We start from the raw sequence: 21,250 nt of genomic DNA, 5'->3' as shown, positions 1-21,250 counted from the left end.
TATGGCTACATTTCACCTGCTAATGGTTACTAAAGGATGCTTGTAGATCTATGGCTACATTTCACCTGCTAATGGTTACTAAAGGATGCTTGTAGATCTATGGCTACATTTCACCTGCTAATGGTTACTAAAGGATGCTTGTAGATCTATGGCTACATTTCACCCTGCTAATGGTTACTAAAGGATGCTTGTAGATCTATGGCTACATTTCACCTGCTAATGGTTACTAAAGGATGCTTGTAGATCTATGGCTACATTTCACCTGCCTATGGTTACTAAAGGATGCTTGTAGATCTATGGCTACATTTCACCTGCTAATGGTTACTAAAGGATGCTTGTAGATCTATGGCTACATTTCACCTGCTAATGGTTACTAAAGGATGCTTGTAGATCTATGGCTACATTTCACCTGCTAATGGTTACTAAAGGATGCTTGTAGATCTATGGCTACATTTCACCTGCTAATGGTTACTAAAGGATGCTTGTAGATCTATGGCTACATTTCACCTGCTAATGGTTACTAAAGGATGCTTGTAGATCTATGGCTACATTTCACCTGCTAATGGTTACTAAAGGATGCTTGTAGATCTATGGCTACATTTCACCTGCTAATGGTTACTAAAGGATGCTTGTAGATCTATGGCTACATTTCACCTGCTAATGGTTACTAAAGGATGCTTGTAGATCTATGGCTACATTTCACCTGCTAATGGTTACTAAAGGATGCTTGTAGATCTATGGCTACATTTCACCTGCTAATGGTTACTAAAGGATGCTTGTAGATCTATGGCTACATTTCACCTGCTAATGGTTACTAAAGGATGCTTGTAGATCTATGGCTACATTTCACCTGCTAATGGTTACTAAAGGATGCTTGTAGATCTATGGCTACATTTCACCTGCTAATGGTTACTAAAGGATGCTTGTAGATCTATGGCTACATTTCACCTGCTAATGGTTACTAAAGGATGCTTGTAGATCTATGGCTACATTTCACCTGCTAATGGTTACTAAAGGATGCTTGTAGATCTATGGCTACATTTCACCTGCTAATGGTTACTAAAGGATGCTTGTAGATCTATGGCTACATTTCACCTGCTAATGGTTACTAAAGGATGCTTGTAGATCTATGGCTACATTTCACCTGCTAATGGTTACTAAAGGATGCTTGTAGATCTATGGCTACATTTCTCCTGCTAATGGTTACTAAAGGATGCTTGTAGATCTATGGCTACATTTCTCCTGCTAATGGTTACTAAAGGATGCTTGTAGATCTATGGCTACATTTCACCTGCTAATGGTTACTAAAGGATGCTTGTAGATCTATGGCTACATTTCACCTGCTAATGGTTACTAAAGGATGCTTGTAGATCTATGGCTACATTTCACCTGCTAATGGTTACTAAAGGATGCTTGTAGATCTATGGCTACATTTCACCTGCTAATGGTTACTAAAGGATGCTTGTAGATCTATGGCTACATTTCACCTGCTAATGGTTACTAAAGGATGCTTGTAGATCTATGGCTACATTTCACCTGCTAATGGTTACTAAAGGATGCTTGTAGATCTATGGCTACATTTCACCTGCTAATGGTTACTAAAGGATGCTTGTAGATCTATGGCTACATTTCACCTGCTAATGGTTACTAAAGGATGCTTGTAGATCTATGGCTACATTTCACCTGCTAATGGTTACTAAAGGATGCTTGTAGATCTATGGCTACATTTCACCTGCTAATGGTTACTAAAGGATGCTTGTAGATCTATGGCTACATTTCACCTGCTAATGGTTACTAAAGGATGCTTGTAGATCTATGGCTACATTTCACCTGCTAATGGTTACTAAAGGATGCTTGTAGATCTATGGCTACATTTCACCTGCTAATGGTTACTAAAGGATGCTTGTAGATCTATGGCTACATTTCACCTGCTAATGGTTACTAAAGGATGCTTGTAGATCTATGGCTACATTTCACCTGCTAATGGTTACTAAAGGATGCTTGTAGATCTATGGCTACATTTCACCTGCTAATGGTTACTAAAGGATGCTTGTAGATCTATGGCTACATTTCACCTGCTAATGGTTACTAAAGGATGCTTGTAGATCTATGGCTACATTTCACCTGCTAATGGTTACTAAAGGATGCTTGTAGATCTATGGCTACATTTCACCTGCTAATGGTTACTAAAGGATGCTTGTAGATCTATGGCTACATTTCACCTGCTAATGGTTACTAAAGGATGCTTGTAGATCTATGGCTACATTTCACCTGCTAATGGTTACTAAAGGATGCTTGTAGATCTATGGCTACATTTCACCTGCTAATGGTTACTAAAGGATGCTTGTAGATCTATGGCTACATTTCACCTGCTAATGGTTACTAAAGGATGCTTGTAGATCTATGGCTACATTTCACCTGCTAATGGTTACTAAAGGATGCTTGTAGATCTATGGCTACATTTCACCTGCTAATGGTTACTAAAGGATGCTTGTATCCCTGCACTCATACATTCCAGAAAATATTTGAGTAATGGCAGCAGACCTAAAGTCAGGATCTTTGCCAAAGTAGAACATTCAAAACTGATGTGATGGTAGAACATGTGTTCTGAATCATATACTGTAGAACCATCTGATAGTAGTGGGACTAAACAATGGAATCCTACAGCCATCCTTACGAGTGACCCTATAGCCACAGTTTACAAATATTCCATGCATTTTTGGACCGCTGAAAGACTGAAAGGACAACTGGCGTTCTCTCTTGGTTTGAGCTCTGCGACATGTCTTAGTAAAGGGGAAGGGTCAGACACACACATCTGCTGCTGCTAACAACTGCCTTTCACTTGCCATGGCTTGACCATATAGTGATGCTTTCCATCGGTTTTGACCAGACATTTAAAACGGACTCAAGTGTCCCCATTGTGCGTTCATCTATGTTCCACTGCTTATGAGGAACGCCACTGCTATTAGAGCCTAACTGAATGTTGCTTTAGAATACGACAGCTTGAACTAACTGTCTTGTTGAGTTGTTGGTTCAGTCTTCACCACCCAATTATAGAAGAATCCTTCACGCTGAGATATGGACATAGTCTGGGAGTTGTGGTGCTATCACCATGCTGTTAATTACATTCTCCCCAGGAGAGGAATGTTCAAGACGTAGTAGAACACTTCTGTTCAACATTGTATCCCTGAGTCAATTACAGAGAAAGAGGAAGTGGATAAACCAATCTGTCTCGTCGTATTTTCAAACGACACAAAGAAGTGAAAAGAGAGGTGTGATTTGTTTAGCCCACTTTTTTAAAAGGCGAGGAAGAAAATTCAATTAACGGCATCATTAGCCATAGATACCATGACGTTAGAAGAAGATGTGTACAAATGTTCAACGGAAATGTGTCAACCCGTCAGAAAGACACACATGCACACAGAGGTTGTAGCAGATATTGAACTATACCAACCTCTTGGAGATGTTGAAGCGATCCTGGCGGTGGTGATGGTGTTGTTGTTGTTGTTGTTCTCGTTGGCCTCCACTGACTCCACTGAGGTCTTATTGGAGACAGTGTTCTCGTCATCAGTCTCCCCCGCTGGGGCCTCAGGGGCCACATCTCCAGGGGCCCCATCATCAGGTTTGTCCACAGGGCTGGCAGGCGGTGGGGAGTCAGAGATGTTCTCACTATCTGCTGCAGAGGGAGTAGAGTTTAATCATGTCAGTGTCTTAACATATTATATTCAAATTATACACACAATTATCTCTGAAGAGCTTGCCACAGCACATTTCAACACACCCATTAATGCATATACCTGTATTTAACACATGTTCACCCAAATTCCGGCTAAGAAAGGCATATTTACCTTGCTCTACAAGACTGTGCTTTGTCATTACCTTTAAGCATTACTATAATGATAGCATTTCCTATCTGTCTCCTGGCCTGCAGTGTTTCTCTTACTGTTCCTACAAGAATGTTTCTGCCCACTTTGACTGTTGGGGGATTTCTCCTCTACTGAACCAGCTGATCCAGGCCAGGCCCAGGCCTCTGGTTGGTCGCCTAATGAGGTCCTGATTACTGACCAGGCCTTGCTGGGAGAGCAGCTCCACACAGCTGGTTAAGAGCTGTGGGAAAGTATGGCCGCCTCGTTATTATCTTACCCAAGGTGATGGGGGGGACTGAGGGGGCTGGTGGGGACAAGGGTGCTAGGAGGCCGGGGGGGACGGGGGGACGACACCACTGCTGTTCTCGACATATCTGTAGCATTTTTCAGATCTGTAAACCGGTATCTGTTAACCACCATTGCTACCTCTTGTGAAGACAGATGCTGGGAGACCAGAAGCAAGTACAGGGAGTGAATATTTAATAAATAACAGACATGAAACAAAACACGGACAGCGTCTGGACATGGGAAACATAACATTATTGCTGACACAGGGATCAAACTGCGGCTATGGAACCCTGACCTGTTCACCGGACGTGCTACCTGTCCCAGACCTGCTGTTTTCAACTCTCTAGAGACAGCAGGAGAGGTAGAGATACTCTAAATGATCGGCTATGAAAAGCCAACTGACATTTACTCCTGAGGTGCTGACTTGTTACACTCTCGACAACCACTGTGATTATTATTATTTGTCCCTGCTGGTCATCGATGAACATTTGACCATCTTGGCCATGTTCTGTTATAATCTCCACCCGGCACAGCCAGAAGAGGACTGGCCACCCCTCATGGCCTGGTTCCTCTCTAGGTTTCTTCCTAGGTTCAGGCCTTTCTAGGGAGTTTTTCCTAGCCACCGTGCTTCTACACCTGCATTGCTTGCTGTTTGGGGTTTTAGGCTGGGTTTCTGTACAGCACTTTGTGACATCAGCTGATGTAAGAAGGGCTTTATAAATACATTTGATTGAAATTTGATTGAATAGACAGATATAGAGGAGGCAATCAATAAAGTGATGGAGTCCAGGTGAGTCCAATGAAGCGCTGATGCCCGTAACGATGGTGACAGGTGTGCATAATGATGGAACAGGCGTGACACCTCTGGCTACTGTGTGTGTGTGTGTGTGTGTGTGTGTGTGTGTGTGTGTGTGTGTGTGTGTGTGTGTGTGTGTGTGTGTGTGTGTGTGTGTGTGTGTGTGTGTGTACATGTTTTCCTACCTTATCAGGACCACAATGTCCTGACAAGTCACCAGAATGTTCTGACAAGGTAGGAAAACAAGACACATTTTGAAAAGTCAGGACTTTTTTCATGTCCTGAATTTGTTAAAATCCTATTTTTGGCTTAAGGGTTAGGTTTAGGAAAATAGGATTTTGAACGGGAATACATTTTTACCCCCCAAAATGCATGAAAACAAAGCTGTGTGTATGTCTCTGATGCTCAGCCCACCACCGCCCCACTCAGTGGCTGGTTGCTAACGCTAATCGCCGTCATTAGTTCAGTTTCTTCCAAGCCCCCCGACTCACTCAAAACCAACACGCTAATTTACTGTCCAAGGGAATGTGGGAATGGAGAGTGAGATCTGTAATTAGCCTCGACGAGAGCTAAATCAGTCTCTGGGACCAGACTCGATAATTGAGAAAAGAAAGTGTCAAGGTCGGTCGCCGGAGCAGTTGGGAAAGATTAAGGTTGTTTCAAGTCATCCCTCACAGCTGGAGCCAAAGCTAAGAATCAGAGAGCGACAGGCAGAGGTACAAGTTGAGAGTGGCTGACTAATTAGAGGCCAAGGCATTACTCTGCATGCAAGCTAGGATTAATGATAATGTTAGGGTTTTTCATAGTTCGTAAAATATGGTTACAAATATATACAGTACCAGTCAAAAGTTTGGACACATCTACTCAATCAAGTATTTTTCTTTATTTTTTACTATTTTCTACATTGTAGAATGATAGTGAAGACATTGAAACTATGAAATAACACATATGGAATCATGTAGTATCCACACAAAAAAAGTGTTATATATATACTGCTCAAAAAAATAAAGGGAACACTTAAACAACACACCCTAGATCTGAATGAATGAAATAGTCTTATTAAATACTTTTTTCTTTACATAGTTGAATGTGCTGACAACAAAATCACACAAAAATAATCAATGGAAATCCAATTTATCAACCCATGGAGGTCTGGATTTGGAGTCACACTCAAAATTAAAGTGGAAAACCACACTACAGGCTGATCCAACTTTGATGTAATGTCCTTAAAACAAGTCAAAATGAGGCTCAGTAGTGTGTGTGGCCTCCACGTGCCTGTATGACCTCCCTACAACGCCTGGGCATGCTCCTGATGAGGTGGCGGATGGTCTCCTGAGGGATCTCCTCCCAGACCTGGACTAAAGCATCCGCCAACTCCTGGACAGTCTGTGGTGCAACGTGACGTTGGTGGATGGAGCGAGACATGATGTCCCAGATGTGCTCAATTGGATTCAGGTCTGGGGAACGGGTGGGCCAGTCCATAGCATCAATGCCTTCCTCTTGCAGGAACTGCTGACACACTCCAGCCACATGAGGTCTAGCATTGTCTTGCATTAGGAGGAACCCAGGGCCAACCGCACCAGCATATGGTCTCACAAGGGGTCTGAGGATCTCATCTCGGTACCTAATGGCAGTCAGGCTACCTCTGGCGAGCACATGGAGGGCTGTGCGGCCCCCCAAAGAAATGCCACCCCACACCATGACTGACCCACCGCCAAACCGGTCATGCTGGAGGATGTTGCAGGCAGCAGAACGTTCTCCACGGCGTCTCCAGACTGTCACGTCTGTCACATGTGCTCAGTGTGAACCTGCTTTCATCTGTGAAGAGCACAGGGCGCCAGTGGCAAATTTGCCAATCTTGGTGTTCTCTGGCAAATGCCAAACGTCCTGCACGGTGTTGGGCTGTAAGCACAACCCCCACCTGTGGACGTCGGGCCCTCATACCACCCTCATGGAGTCTGTTTCTGACCGTTTGAGCAGACACATGCACATTTGTGGCCTGCTGGAGGTCATTTTGCAGGGCTCTGGCAGTGCTTCTCCTGCTCCTCCTTGCACAAAGGCGGAGGTAGCGGTCCTGCTGCTGGGTTGTTGCCCTCCTACGGCCTCCTCCACGTCTCCTGATGTATTGGCCTGTCTCCTGGTAGCGCCTCCATGCTCTGGACACTACGCTGACAGACACAGCAAACATTCTTGCCACAGCTCGCATTGATGTGCCATCCTGGATGAGCTGCACTACCTGAGCCACTAGTGTGGGTTGTAGACTCCGTCTCATGCTACCACTAGAGTGAAAGCACCGCCAGCATTCAAAAGTGACCAAAACATCAGCCAGGAAGCATAGGAACTGAGAAGTGGTCTGTGGTCCCCACCTGCAGAACCACTCCTTTATTGGGGGTGTCTTGCTAATTGCCTATAATATCCACCTGTTGTCTATTCCATTTGCACAACAGCATGTGAAATGTATTGTCAATCAGTGTTGCTTCCAAAGTGGACAGTTTGATTTCACAGAAGTGTGATTGACTTGGAGTTACATTGTGTTGTTTAAGTGTTCCCTTTATTTTTTGGAGCAGTGTATTTTGATTTGTTTATTATTTCTATATTGAAATTTGGGCAAGGCAAAGGGCTACTTTGAAGAATCTAAAATATATTTAGATTTGTTTAACACTTTTTTGGTTACTACATGATTCCATATGTGTTATTTCATAGTGTTGATGTCTTCACTGTTATTCTACAATGTAGAAAATAGTAAAAAGAAAAGAAAAACCCTTGAGGTGTTCTAAAACTTTGGACCGGTAGAGTGTGTGTGTGTGTGTGTGTGTGTGTGTGTGTGTGTGTGTGTGTGTGTGTGTGTGTGTGTGTGTGTGTGTGTGTGTGTGTGTACTTCCGCAAGCAGAGAACTCTTGAAAACGAGTATAGCAAAGTGTCCCCTTTTTCTGCAGAGAACATATCTCCCTAAACAAGAGGTTCTTACAACATCATACCAAGTACGTAGTAACACAATCTAGCCATTACATCATGGTACTGAAAAACAATCTTACAAAGTCGAAGTCGACCAAATCGATCAGCTGACGGACATGTAGGACATTTTGGTCAAGCCAAACCATAAAAAGGAACACAAATACATAAAGGACCGACAACAACCAAAATATTTCAAAAGGGCTTTCTCTCCACACCTCTAGTAAAGGAGACGGACTAGACTGCAAGGATCTTGGCACTGACCCGTAAAGACCACAGAGAGGTTAAGAAATAGAGACCATGTCTAATTGTGTATCTGTGGGCCTTTGTGTTTGAGTGTGTGTGCGGGTGTGTAATTCATTCTAAAAGGAGTTAAACTGTTCTCATTACTCTGCTTCATACACATAAGATCCTTTCCATGGTGTCCATCTCAAACCCAGTCCTAGTGACAGTTGTCTCTCCTTTTTAACAGACTGACTTTACAGTCATGGGGCAGCAGTATGCTTTTACAACAGTGGAATTCACACCTCTCCAGACCATGGTTTCATTTGTTTGACTTGTATCTCTTTTAGAAAGAGCACAGAAAAAAGTAAAGGTGGAAGGTTACGGCCGGGAGAACTGCAAAAGAAGCAGACGTCTGTCGCTACTGAGCTGTATCATAACAGTAGTAAAACATGATGCCAGTGCAACTTCTTGAGTTGATGATTTTTTTTAAAAAAGGAGAGGAAAAAACTACTTGAGAGGTAGTTACTTTTAAAAGCGCCAATAAAAACTGACCCATTCCACAAAGTGTGACCCAGGGCAAAGAGAGAAAGACAAGCTCAGACATGCCCACGACAGTCACAAATCCTGGGAAGATCTCGGAGAGAAATAACAATTCCAACCACTTTCAACCTGAATGAAACGTTACGTCTAAAGGAAGGACTATCACAGATAAAGAATGAATTAAAACAGCTAATGCTGCATGGTGTTCTCTTCTCTTACTATAACGGTTGATGTTTACATTATTTCACTGTGTGTGTTTTAATACACAGGTGTCTGATGCCTGACATCCAGGACTCTTTAGCTGGGTTCTACACTGCCACCATTTTTCTCGCATATGTGGCAAAATATTTTGCTGTGCGACCTAGAATTGTCATTTAGGAGCACCAGTGCACATATTAAAAAAATGTACGATTCAAGCTTTAATATTTCTCATTGTGCTCCTAAATGTTCTTGCGTGCGCGCCTAGATTTTTCAACACAGGTGCACACGTGCTCCTTCTAAAAAAAAGGTCAGCGTAGAGCCAGCCCTATTTAGTACATAAACAGGTTTACTTTGCAGATAAGATGGGGTTGAGGACGATACACTTGTTTGACAAGATAGCACTCTGGTAAAAGAGGATATGGTTATCCACAACCAGCTGAGCAGCATATTAGAGCTATGGGATTTTCTGACACAAAACCTGTCACTATTTTGAAATGTCCTCTGTTTAAAGCACTGAGAACAATAGACCAAAGTATAAAAGGTCATGTCTTATAACCCAAGAACATATAAAAAGGTAGCCTATACCATAGAAGCTGTAGTTACATATCCATCAGAGACCAATGAACAACTTGCTCTGTGCTTTTACTTCTCCTGTTTATTCTCTAGGGTTTTGTTTCCATCCAGTGGCGGACGTTGGTACGGCACCCCACCACAGAGATGACATTACACAGAGTAGGTTGGGTGCTGTCATTCAATGGAGCAAGACGGGACATTCCATTTTCTACTGTCTCTTGTATTACATTCAACAGATTGAGAGCACTGAAATGCTAATCATTTGACGTTTTGTAGAAGTCCCAAATGCGTAAACCCTTCTTATCTGGCACTCCATGGCAAGCTCAGTCAAATGCTTAACGCTTAACGTTTTGGCAAGAAAACTAATACTGTTTGAACCCAGGTCTGCTGCATAGAGGTCAGTCTACTCCTTATCTGGAGGTTATCACACTGAGATCAGACTGAAGTCACACACAGACATACACGTGTCTTACAGTCTATTCTCGCATTTCAACCTCCATGAGTCATGCGGCTCTGGTTATTCAAAGTATGATCTGACACCGGGCAGAGTTAGCCTGGGGCGGGAGAAAACCTTTTACAAATCAAATGTGTTATGGATGCAATGAGAGCTGACCCACTAGGCAGTTCAACGTCTAGTTTTGATTTACAGTACATTTGGTTGAGTTGTTAATTAACGTGAATTCAACGTGACAAAAAAATGGCACAATCTCATTGGATTTAGGTTAAAAAGTAAGGAGAAAAGAATATAAAAATCCCTAACGTTGATGACTTCTTTCAAATCCAATCAGTTTTCCAAGTTGATTCAACCAGTTTTTGCCCAGTGGGGAAGTTCTTATCTATCTAAACAATGCATAGTTTGTTTACCAAGTAATTAAAAAAAAGTATCAAAATTATTCGAAGTCCGGAGATGGGATGGCTACCACAAATGTTTTATTTTGTGGCCAATTAACCATTTCTTTGTGGATTTTGATGTGTTCTTGGGTAATTTTCTTGCTGGAAGATCCACTTGGGGCAATGTTTCAGCCTCCTGGCAGAAGCAACCAGGTTTTTGGCAAAGATGTACTGTAACTTTGGGCTCCTGAGTGGCGCAGAGGTCTAAAGCACTGCAACTCAGTGCTAGAGGCGTCACAACAGACATCCTGGTTTGAATCCAGGCTGTATCACAACCAGCCGTGATTGGGAGTCCCATAGGGCGGCGCACAAGTGGCCCAGCTTCTGGGTTTGGCCAGTGTAGGCCGTCATTGTAAATAAGAATTTACTCTTAACTGACTTGCCTAGTTAAATAAAGCCTAAATAAAAATACAAAATTAATTTGAAAAACTTGGCAAAGTTCATGATGCCGTTGACCTTAGTTAGCAAGGGCCCCAGGACCAACAGCCCCACAACATCAAAGATCCACCACCATATCTTGAGGGTTTTTCTTTTAAACACCAAACCACGGTGTGTGTGACCAAAGAGCTCTATTTTTGTCTAATCTGATCATAACACCCGGTCCCAATCCAAGTGCCAATGCTGTTTAGCAAACACCAGGTGTTTACATTTGTTGCTCAAAAAAGGCTCCTATTGGCATGGAGGCGGCGTCTATTTGTAGATTTGGAGTCTTGGTGACCCCAGGATGCGACCAACTTCGGTAATTCTCCAACGATGACCCTTGGACTTTTCTTTGCCTAACCATCTTCCTCACTGTGACTGGGGACAAGTTACAGTTGGGTTCTCTACCAGACCTGCTCACCACTGTTCCAGTGGTTTTAAACTTTGTAAATGTTGCCTAGTAGTTTCCTTTTCCCCATTGTGATGGATGACAAATGGATTTTCATGCGTGTTACCTCATTTTTACCCCAGTGAAACAGGAAGTTATGAAAGGCCACAATACAGTTCTTTAAATGATGCATTTTGTGTCACCATGAATAAGTGGTCAGGGACACTTTGCTTCAGGGGGAGTTGTGACGTGCAAAAAAACACATTTCCATTACACATGTGTATGTAACAGGACAAATATCTTCAAAACTTGACTGCTGACATGCAAAACATTTTGGGACTGTATCAACAGTGGACTAATGAAAAAAACACTGAATTATAGTTTGAGTAGAGTTCCCCTTTAAGCTGAGATTAATACAAAAAAAGTATGCTATGTTAATGCTGATTCAATTTTGTTTGATTTTATTTATACGAATTGTTAGGGGTGCTAATCATTTTGATATCTTTTTTAGATTTGTTTTATTACTTGTTCCCATACATTGGCCAGGTCGCAGTTGTAAATGAGAACTTGTTCTCAACTAGCCTACCTGGTTAAATAAAAAATTAAAAAAATAAACAAACCTCAGCATTTTTTATTTTACACAGTCTGTTTTGATCATCTTTATCAAGGGTGCCAATCATTTCGGTCGGGACTGTAAATGTAAGCTCTTAGGGACTCTAAACCTTACACGGTGCTCTTATCACTGTTTTGAATAAAACTTGAATAAAAACAGTGATAAGAGCAGTGAGTGGGTTTGTCTTTTCTTTTAAGTTCTCTCATTATTCCCACACACCTGCCACACAAGACATCATGAAGTTTTAAAATGAAGTTGAAAATGTATTATTTCAGCTGTGACTCTGGCCATTTTAAAACGTAGATAACTATGAATGTACAGTATAGTTATTAACACACTTCGACTCTCTTCTCTTTAACGGCTGTTGCAAAAGAGGAAATCCACTCTGAACACAAAACCCATTCCAGTAACCAAACAATACATCACACTTGACAGATCACTGTGCAATAACTCAATAACTCATAGAAAAACTACAAATATATCATTCTAATAGAGAATTGTTCCTCTTTTGGGGGCACACTATCATAGGCCCAGCAAACTGACCCTATGACCCCATTACTTCATCAAGCTCACCTCTTTCTCCCTCACTTCCCTTAACCAGGACCTCGGTGCTGCTGAGATCCACGGCGGTAAAGGTGTCCATCTCTGGAGAAGTGATCAAAGATAACATGCATTAGTCATGGTTTACAGGCCGCCACTGTAAACAAGCATTTGTTCTTAACTGACTTAGTTAAATAAAGGTTCAATAAAAAATGCTTACTACTAGTCTAACACGTATTACCAGTTTGACCACGAGTTAATGTACATTAGCTAGATGCTCATTATTCTTTTTTGGGTAGTTCAGTTTCTCTTTCTCTCTGCATTGTTAAGAATGGCCCGTAAGTAAGCGTTTCACTGTTAGCATGGGATGACGCATGGGATGAATAAAATCTAAATCAAGATTTACAGAAGTGTTTTGGTGATGTCTTGTGTACAAAGGCTTCTACAAAGTCTAAGTTTCCCTATTAATGTGTAGTAAATGATCATTCATGATGATAGTGTAAATGAATGTAGTGTATTCTCATCCATACAGATGTATAATAATACATGTTTTATTCTATACATATTACATGTAATTCTATGTTGTCACCCTTCTGTGTTGAGGAGTTGTCAAACACGGCGTCAGGATCCGCAGTACTCAGAGGCAGATCCTCATGCCTGTCTCGGAGATCTACGGAGTACCTCTGGAAACACAACAGGGTACAACACACACACACACACACACACACACACTTCAACAGGCTAGAAAACATACAGGCATCTACAGACATCATTGAATGCTAGTGGTTGGTGTTAGTACAAAGTCAAGCTGAAGATTTGTTATAGAACGTTAGAATTGATTAAATCACAGAATTGAATTTGACAAACAGCATACACCTTACTCACCCTTGATGTCTTCTTTGTAAAGAAGCATGCTGCTACAAGCACACAGGAAGTGATGAGGATCACAATCAAGATGATCAATCCTATTAAGAAACAGAAAACAATCCATTGTTGAGCAACAAGATAAAGGCCATGCAAGTCATTCGGGACCTAAATGTTAATGTTATTTATAATGTGGGTTAGTCTGACAAATGATAACCAATTCAGATTTGGTGTCAGAACACACACCGTTGGGCAAGTTTGAGACATTTTTTAAATGCAATCACGTTACCAATGTGGGGCGATTTTCTCGCAGAGGGTTTTGGTTGAGCAGTTCCCGCCAAACCTTTTAAATAAAGAGAAGATAGAAGTTGTGTACTGATGAATTCACTTCACAGTGGATTCACTTCACAGTGGATTCACTTCACAGTGGATTCACTTCGCAGTGGATTCACTTCGCAGTGGATTCACTTCGCAGTGGATTCACTTCGCAGTGGATTCACTTCACAGTGGATTCACTTCACAGTGGATTCACTTCACAGTGGATTCACTTCGCAGTGGATTCACTTCGCAGTGGATTCACTTCGCAGTGGATTCACTTCACAGTGGATTCACTTCACAGTGGATTCACTTCACAGTGGATTCACTTCACAGTGGATTCACTTCGCAGTGGATTCACTTCACAGTGGATTCACTTCGCAGTGGATTCACTTCACTCTGTTGAGATCAACTCACCTGTATTCTTGGTGGTGCTAGTAGCAGAAGTGCCAGCAGTTGTACTGCTGGCCTCTGCTGGGGGCTTTGATGTAGAGACTTCCATTGGTGAGGGCCAGGATGTAGGTCCTGGAGATGCATCTTGAGAGAAATGACTGTTACTTTACCTCCACCAAAGCAGGCAGGAAATTAGCATCGATCAGAGATGGAGCCAAGACTTGAGTGGTCTCAAGACCCAAGACAACGAGGTCAAGACTCCATCTCCAGTATCGACCACTGACCATAAACTGACCATAGAGTGAAAGCAGCAACTCCAACCTACCTGAACTGGTCTTCAGTGGTGTAGTTACCGTGTGGTTAGGCCTCCCGGTGGAATTGGTTATAGGACCGTTATCAAACATTAGATCAGGAAGGCTTGGGGTTATGGCGGATAATGTTAAATCATCGTTGTCTACAGCCATGGCATGTCCTGGAGTGGCTGTGTCGTTGGCTGGGTTGGAGGCTGAGGTGGGCTGGGTTACAGTGGGATTGACTGGCTGTGTCTGGGCTGTGGTGGTAGAAGCCAGGACGAGACCTGGAAAAAGACATGGGTATGGTTTAGAATCAGTGTTGGGGAGTAGCGAACTACATGTAGTTCAACTACTCATATTAATGACATTTTGCTGTAGCTTGGTGGTACTGTAGTTGAACTAAATTCACATCTTGGTAGTGTTTTCAGTAGTTCATTACTTTGTTGCCATGTAGTGGTGTAGCTAAGTACTGGAACTACACACTACTTGTTTTTTGCAATAAGAAAATAAAGTATGGGTGGAGTAGGAAATATTCTCCTTTCTTTTTTTTGTTGGTATCAGAGTTTGGGAATCCCCGGTCTATCATATTTCAGATTTAGAAATGATCATTTTCACAAAGTAGCTTCAATGTAGTGAACTACTTTTTTGTTGTTGTTAAAACGACGTTGTAGTCACATCATGCATTTTGAGCAACAACTGTCCCGTAGACGGGGCACCGATCCATAAGAAGATTTATTTAAGTAAACTATATTTCCCTTAAGGTAGGGCTCTACTGCACAACCTTTTTACTCGCTTATGCGCCTAATTATTTTGCTGTGTAGACCTGGAATAGAAAAATTAAGGATGTAATCTCAAATATCTTTCATTGTGCTCCTAAATGTATTTGTGTACGCCTGCATTTTTCAACTTAGGCGCACCCATGCCCCTCGTAGAGCCCTGTAAGGGCAGCTTTAGCGTAGCTCATCTTCTTCCAATGTAAAGTCACTGGGAGTTTGGTAAACTATGATTTCAGAGTAGCTTCCCCAACACTGTGTAGAATATAGAGAGAAGAAACCATTGCATAGATAGAGCATTGATTACATCAGCAGCATTTTGGCAGATAAACTGAATTGACAAAGCCAGTTGAGAAAACAATCTTGTATTTCTATAATAACCTGTGCAAAATAATCAAAGACTTGATCTTACCTATACAAAAAACAAGCAAAGTACATCAAAGTAATGTTATACTAGATAAAATTCAACAAGTAACCTAGTGTTTAAGAGTGTTTGGCCAGCCCCAAAAAATAAAATACATTTTTGTTATTATTTTAAAGATAAAAAATAGCTTTTGGACAGTAAACGAAAGGTCGCTGGTTCGAATCACCGAGCCGACTTGGTTAACGTGCTCTTGCACAAGGGCACATCAACATGTCTCCGGTAAGTCGCCCTGGATAAGAGCGTCTGCTAAATAACTAAAATGTAAACATACTGTAAATGTCGCAAAAACAGAGAAAGGCAGAGAGGCAGCTTACCCAAAAGGACAATTAGCCAGGGAAAAGTAAACTGTATTTTGTCCATTTTGAGTAACCCTTGTGTATAGTTATCTTTCCCTGTTACTCTAGTAGCCTGCTGTAGACTGTGTCACTAACAGAGTGAGGAAATGCAGTGCAGTCTAGTGCATCCCTCTCAGGATGCTGGGCCATGAAGCCACAGAGAACATTCACCGCCACAGGATGTATAATAGAGAAATAACGTTGCTCGAAAAAGTACTGGGGGAAATTACAAACTTTTATACAAAACTACTCCCCCTCCCCTTCGGGTTCAGAATTCAGACATTCTCTCAAACGCAGAGGAGTGATGCTTTTCTATCATCTAGGATTCTGCCCATACCCAACCCCAGACATTTATTGTTTGATTCCATCGTTAAAGGTGGACGCTGAATTTGATTCCTGATGCTTGCGTGTGTTGTGGTGTATGTGTGTAATACAGTACCCTTACAACACCCTTATCTTACCTCATCTTATGACTGCATTGGGTCATGTCTGTCTTTATCAGGTTGCCACAGATACTTGTTGTTGATCTGAGTCCTCATGCTGTATTTGTGTCTTGTAACCTCTCAGTTCTTTCCATTGAAGGCGTCAGACAGCAGGCACGTACAGCGATGATGGAGCTCATGCAATCTTTTTAAGGACAAATAACAAAATATCTACTTACAATAGCAGTAGGCAGTACATTCACAGAACAAAAGGTGCTGTCTGGAACCTAAAAGGGTTATTTAGCTGTCCCTATAGGATAACCCATGATTTAACCCTTTTCTGTTCCAGGTAGAACCCATTTGATTCCAGGTAGAACCCTTTCCACGGAGGGTTCTACCTGGAACCAAAAATGGTTCTCCTATGGGGACAGCAGATGAATCCTTTTTTTCTAAGAGTGTAGTGATAGCGGATTTAAAGGCCTCTCGCACACTCCTCATCCTCTCAAGGTGCCTAATAAATCATACTTTGATACCAATTATTGGTACGCAGTCAAACAAACTGCAAAATCGTGGACATGTTCCTTACAAGCCAGAATGTTGAATACAATTTGAACTTACACTATAAGTTGTCTATCTGTGCGGTTGGTCCTTCAACTGCTCGAAACTGCTCGAACTGTTTAAAGCACCAGTACTGACATTTCTATCACCTAGCACATGCGCAAAACCGCATGCAGGGCGTGAATGTCAGATACAATCAAATCAAATATTATTTGTCACATGCGCTGATGCACAAATAATATTTGATTTACACCCCCCCCCCCCACACACACACAACCACAGGACTCTCTAGAGGGTGGTGCGGTCTACCCAACTACCTGCCCTCCAGGACACGTACAGCACCCGATGTCACAGGAAGCCAAAAAGATCATCAAGGACATCAACCGCCCGAGCCACTGCCTGTTCACACCCGCTACCATCAGAAGGCGAGGTCAGTACAGGTGCATCAAAGCTGGGCTGAGAGACTGAAAAACAGCTTCTATCTCAAGGCCATCAGGCTGGCCATCATATGTATATACTGTATTCTATTCTACTGTATCTTAGTCTATGCCGCTCTGACATTGCTCGTCCAAATATTTAGATATTCTTAATTCCATTCCTTTACTTAGATCTGTGTGTATTGTTGTGTAATTGTTAGATATTAGTTGTTAGATATTACTGCACTGTCGGAGCTAGAAACACAAGCATTTCGCTACACCCGCAATAACATCTGCTAAACATGTGTATGTGATTTGATTGGAGATCAGAATGCCGGTTTTATTTTTATCCACAAGAGGTCAGCATTGTATCATAGTCAAATAAAACCATCACCACAGCTCTCTCCTCTAAATCCAAACGCTTTGTCAATGGAGCTTTTGAGAGTGTCTTGGCAACATCTGACCCAACAGTGAGACAGACGCTGCTGGTACCTTTGGGCGGAAAGTTGGACTCTGACTCAGTCCTCAAGAAACATTCCATGTCAAATGATTTACACTTTCCCCATTAAAACAAGCCAAAGTTCTGAGAAACCCTTTTAATCTCAAATAATGTGCTAGTAATTCATGTAGCTAAACGTACAGTCAGTACAGGCCAGTGTTGATGTCTACAGAGCCAAAGTAGACAGAGTTGAGGGCCTAAAGTAAAATAATATCTAAACCAATTGGTTCATAAGATCTCAACATTGGACCGGAGTGCGAGTGTGGTGCTGTGTGGTTAGGTCGAGGTGAGGTCTTGGGTTGTGGGTTGTTCCTGGGGTTTAGACTTGAGTGGAAGTTGAGGTTCTGTTTGGCCTGGTTGCTATAACATGGAGCAATACTAGTTAACCTTTTAGGGCTCATTAAGCTTAGTTTTCATGTTCTTTTGTCATGCACAAATATTTTAAAGATCCCAAAAAAATGTATGTTTTGATAGGCTTTGATATGATATTTTGATAGGCTAACTACAGCGACACAGGGCAGAATAAAAAAAGATAACTATAGATTGACGTTTATTGGGATGAACACAGGACTTAGCGATATCCGCTAGATAGGCCAGCTGCAAGTCAAAATTGGCTATATTGTAAACATTTATGAAAACAAAAATATGCCTTTTGGTCTTAATTTAAGGTTAAGGTTAGGCATTAAGGTTAGCAGTGTGGCTAAGGTTAGGGTTAGGTTAGGTTTAAAATCAGATGGTATGACTTTGTGGCTGCGCCAGCTAGTGACCACTCTGCAGAGCTGCCTCCAGAACAACATTCATGAGTATTCAGACCCCATGACTTTTTCCACCTTACAGCCTTATTCTAAAATGGATTAAATAGATTTTTCCCCTCATCAATCTACACACAATACTCCATAATGACAAAGCAAAAACAGGTTTTTAGAAATGTTAGCAAATGTATTAAAATAAAAAAGCCTTTTTTTTTAATCTTTTTTTTTTTGAGTATGATGTTACAAGCTCGGCACACCTGTATTTGGGGAGTTTCTCTCATTCTTCTCTGCAGATCCTCTCAAGCTCTGCCAGGTTGGATGGGGAGCGTCGCAGCACAACTATTTTCAGGTCTCTTCCTAGAGATGTTTGATCGGGTTGAAGTCCAGGCTCTGGCTGGGCCACTCAAAGACAATCAGAGACTTGTCCCGAAGCCACTCCTGCGTTGTCTTGCTGTGAGCTTAGGGTCGTTGTCTTGTTGGAAGGTGAACCTTCGCCCCAGTCTGAGGTCCTGAGCGTTCTGGAGCAGGTTTTCATCAAGGATCTCTCTGTACTTTTCTCTGTTCATCTTTCCCTCGATCCTGACTAGTCCTCCCAGGCCCTGCCGCTGAAAAACATCCCAACAGCATGATGCTGCCACCACCATGCTTTACCGTAGGGATGGTGCCAGGTTTCCTTCAGACGTGACGCTTGGCATTCAGGTAAAAGAGTTCAATCTTGATTTCATCAGACCAGAGAATCTTGTTTCTCATGGTCTGAGAGTCCTTTAGATGCCTTTTGGCGAACTCAAAGAGAATGTCATGTGCATTTTACTGAGGAGTGGCTTCCTTCTGGCCACTCTACAATCCTGTCTCAGAGCTCTATGGACAATTCCTCAACTGTGGGACCTTATATAGACAGGTGTGTGCCTTTCCAAATCATGTCCAATCAATTGAATTTACCACAGGTGGACTCCAATCAAGTTGTAGAAACATCTCAAGGAGGATCAATGGAAACAGGATGCACCTGAGCTCAATTTTGAGTCTCATAGCAAAAGGTCTGAATACTTATGTAATAAGGTATTTCTGTTTTTTACTTGTAATACATTTGGAAAAATTCTAAAAACCTGATTTCGCTTTGTCCTTCTAGGGTATTGTGTGTAGATTGATGAGTAACATTTTTATTTAATCATTTTAGAATCAGGCTGTAACATAACAAAATCTGGAAAAAGGGAAGGGGTCTGAATACTTTCCGAATGCACTGTAGTCTCCCTGTCTGTGTCGGCCCCTGGCCCTGGCCCTGTAAGAGCAGGGCAGAGTGCCGGTCTGGCTGGCCGGTGACAGGCCCTTGGCTCCCAGCCTCTCTCATACAGTGATCCCCTCGGGGCAGCCTTGCCCAGCGAGCCACCAGCCCTTTCATACATTCCCCCACACCGCCCCCAGCCCCAGGCCTTTAACCCACCCGCTGCCAACCACGCAGAGCCACACAACCGTGTGTGCCACCCAGTCGCTCCCCAGGCAGACCCAGACACCTGAGCTGGCACAGCAGAGAAGGAGAGGAGGGAAGGATGGAGGGATGGAGGGAGGGAGAGCCCAGCCAGACTTCTAGCCAGTCGGCCAGCCAGCGATCCCTGCACCCTGCTGCAGCTGTTCCGTCCCGCTCCACAACGCTTCCACTGTTCCACTTCCAATACAGAACTAATTAAAACGGCGCCCATCTCCGTCCCTGCCAGAACGCCCCCCCCTCCCACACACACACACACACACAACACACACACACACACACACACACACACACACCACACACACACCACACACACACACACACACACACACTCCTCCCCCCTCTACCCCAACTCCTCCCCCCTCCTAAACCCACCCCACAGCTGCCACTGCACAGTTGAAATTGAGTTATTGACCAGCCTTTTTGTAAACTAAATTTACTGCTTTCGCGCTTTCCTCCATTGATTAAATCATCATGTAATTGATTCCTTCTCTGTGGGCTTCTCTCTGCTCTGCTCCCCCTCCCTTCCTCATGTTCCCCGTATGCCTTTACAGAGCTGCTTGAGAAATTAAGCCGCAGGGCAGTGGTTGCACCCTGCTGCCAAGAAAGGCATATAATACCAATTGCGCCATAATAGTAGGTGTCTTGGCCTAATTAAAACATCTCAGTTATAATCTCAGAGGTCAGGAAATACATATAAGGTCAGGCCACCAACTGACACGGTATTATCAGGTGTTCATTACACATCCTGGTGTTATTGTTTTCCACGTTGCCAACCTCCAGGTTTGGTGCTCGGAAACCTTCCTCTTACCACAAAATTACACAATAGTGATAGCTTCCTTCTGTAATTTCAAGGAAATTTGTGTTCCAGAGGACCAGAAATAGGTTCTAGCTTCTCTCTCTCGCATCCATCCACCCCGTAATTGCCATGAAAAAAAATATGAAGAGTGTTGGCTTCCAAGAGCAGCAACCCCTCCTAGTCTCGGCCACTTCCATTTACCTTGTCCTCACCAAGCATTCCGATATAGATTAGCTAGAAATCTTTCTGCTCTGCCAGGATAATCCCTTGACCGTGTATTAGGAATGATTTAGGCACACTGTATTCCGGCCAGAGCAGGACATGGACTGGACCTTAGTTTTCATTGCACCCCCCATGATTTGGGTGTTCCGATTGTTTTACATTGTAAGGGAGGGGGGTCTTTTGTCATTGAAGAGGGGGCAGAAAGTGGGCAATGTATACTACTTATACTGTGGAAACAGAGTCATCATGTGGACGTGAGTAGATGAATTAGGGTCACTGTTAAAGGGCAGAGTCGGAGCCCTTGGAGGAGAGTGCGTGTGTTCGTGTGTATGTGTGTGGTTTGAAACCAGGGGGTCCCGGGAGTGAAGTTATTAAGAGGTTTGAAGCCTGAGGGTATTTCCACATTTTTCAG

General features: G+C 42.7%; 1 protein-coding gene across 2 annotated transcripts in view; it reads right to left on the bottom strand.

Annotated features, from left to right (window-relative positions):
* LOC115202244 (mucin-5AC) overlaps nucleotides 1-15,842 on the bottom strand; it is a 35,075-nt gene extending 19,233 nt beyond the window's left edge. Inside the window, exons 1-8 of one of the 2 annotated variants that reach the window (XM_029766236.1) lie at nucleotides 15,670-15,842; nucleotides 14,191-14,442; nucleotides 13,890-14,009; nucleotides 13,447-13,500; nucleotides 13,179-13,258; nucleotides 12,883-12,976; nucleotides 12,327-12,398; nucleotides 3,455-3,673 (exon numbers count right to left, since the gene is read on the bottom strand). In XM_029766236.1, the coding sequence (XP_029622096.1) occupies nucleotides 3,455-3,673; nucleotides 12,327-12,398; nucleotides 12,883-12,976; nucleotides 13,179-13,258; nucleotides 13,447-13,500; nucleotides 13,890-14,009; nucleotides 14,191-14,442; nucleotides 15,670-15,715 (937 nt within the window). In that variant the 5' untranslated portion in view covers nucleotides 15,716-15,842. Of the gene's footprint in view, nucleotides 1-3,454; nucleotides 3,677-12,326; nucleotides 12,399-12,882; nucleotides 12,977-13,178; nucleotides 13,259-13,446; nucleotides 13,501-13,889; nucleotides 14,010-14,190; nucleotides 14,443-15,669 lie in introns of both variants that reach the window. The other variant, XM_029766235.1, reaches the window with a different exon arrangement.
* Nucleotides 15,843-21,250: the final 5,408 nt, after the last annotated feature.

This window comes from Salmo trutta, chromosome 11 (genome assembly GCF_901001165.1).
Source record: "Salmo trutta chromosome 11, fSalTru1.1, whole genome shotgun sequence".
NCBI classification, from domain to species: domain Eukaryota; kingdom Metazoa; phylum Chordata; class Actinopteri; order Salmoniformes; family Salmonidae; genus Salmo; species Salmo trutta.
Note: the sequence above shows the minus strand (reverse complement) of the source record. Positions and strands in the feature narration are given on the sequence as shown.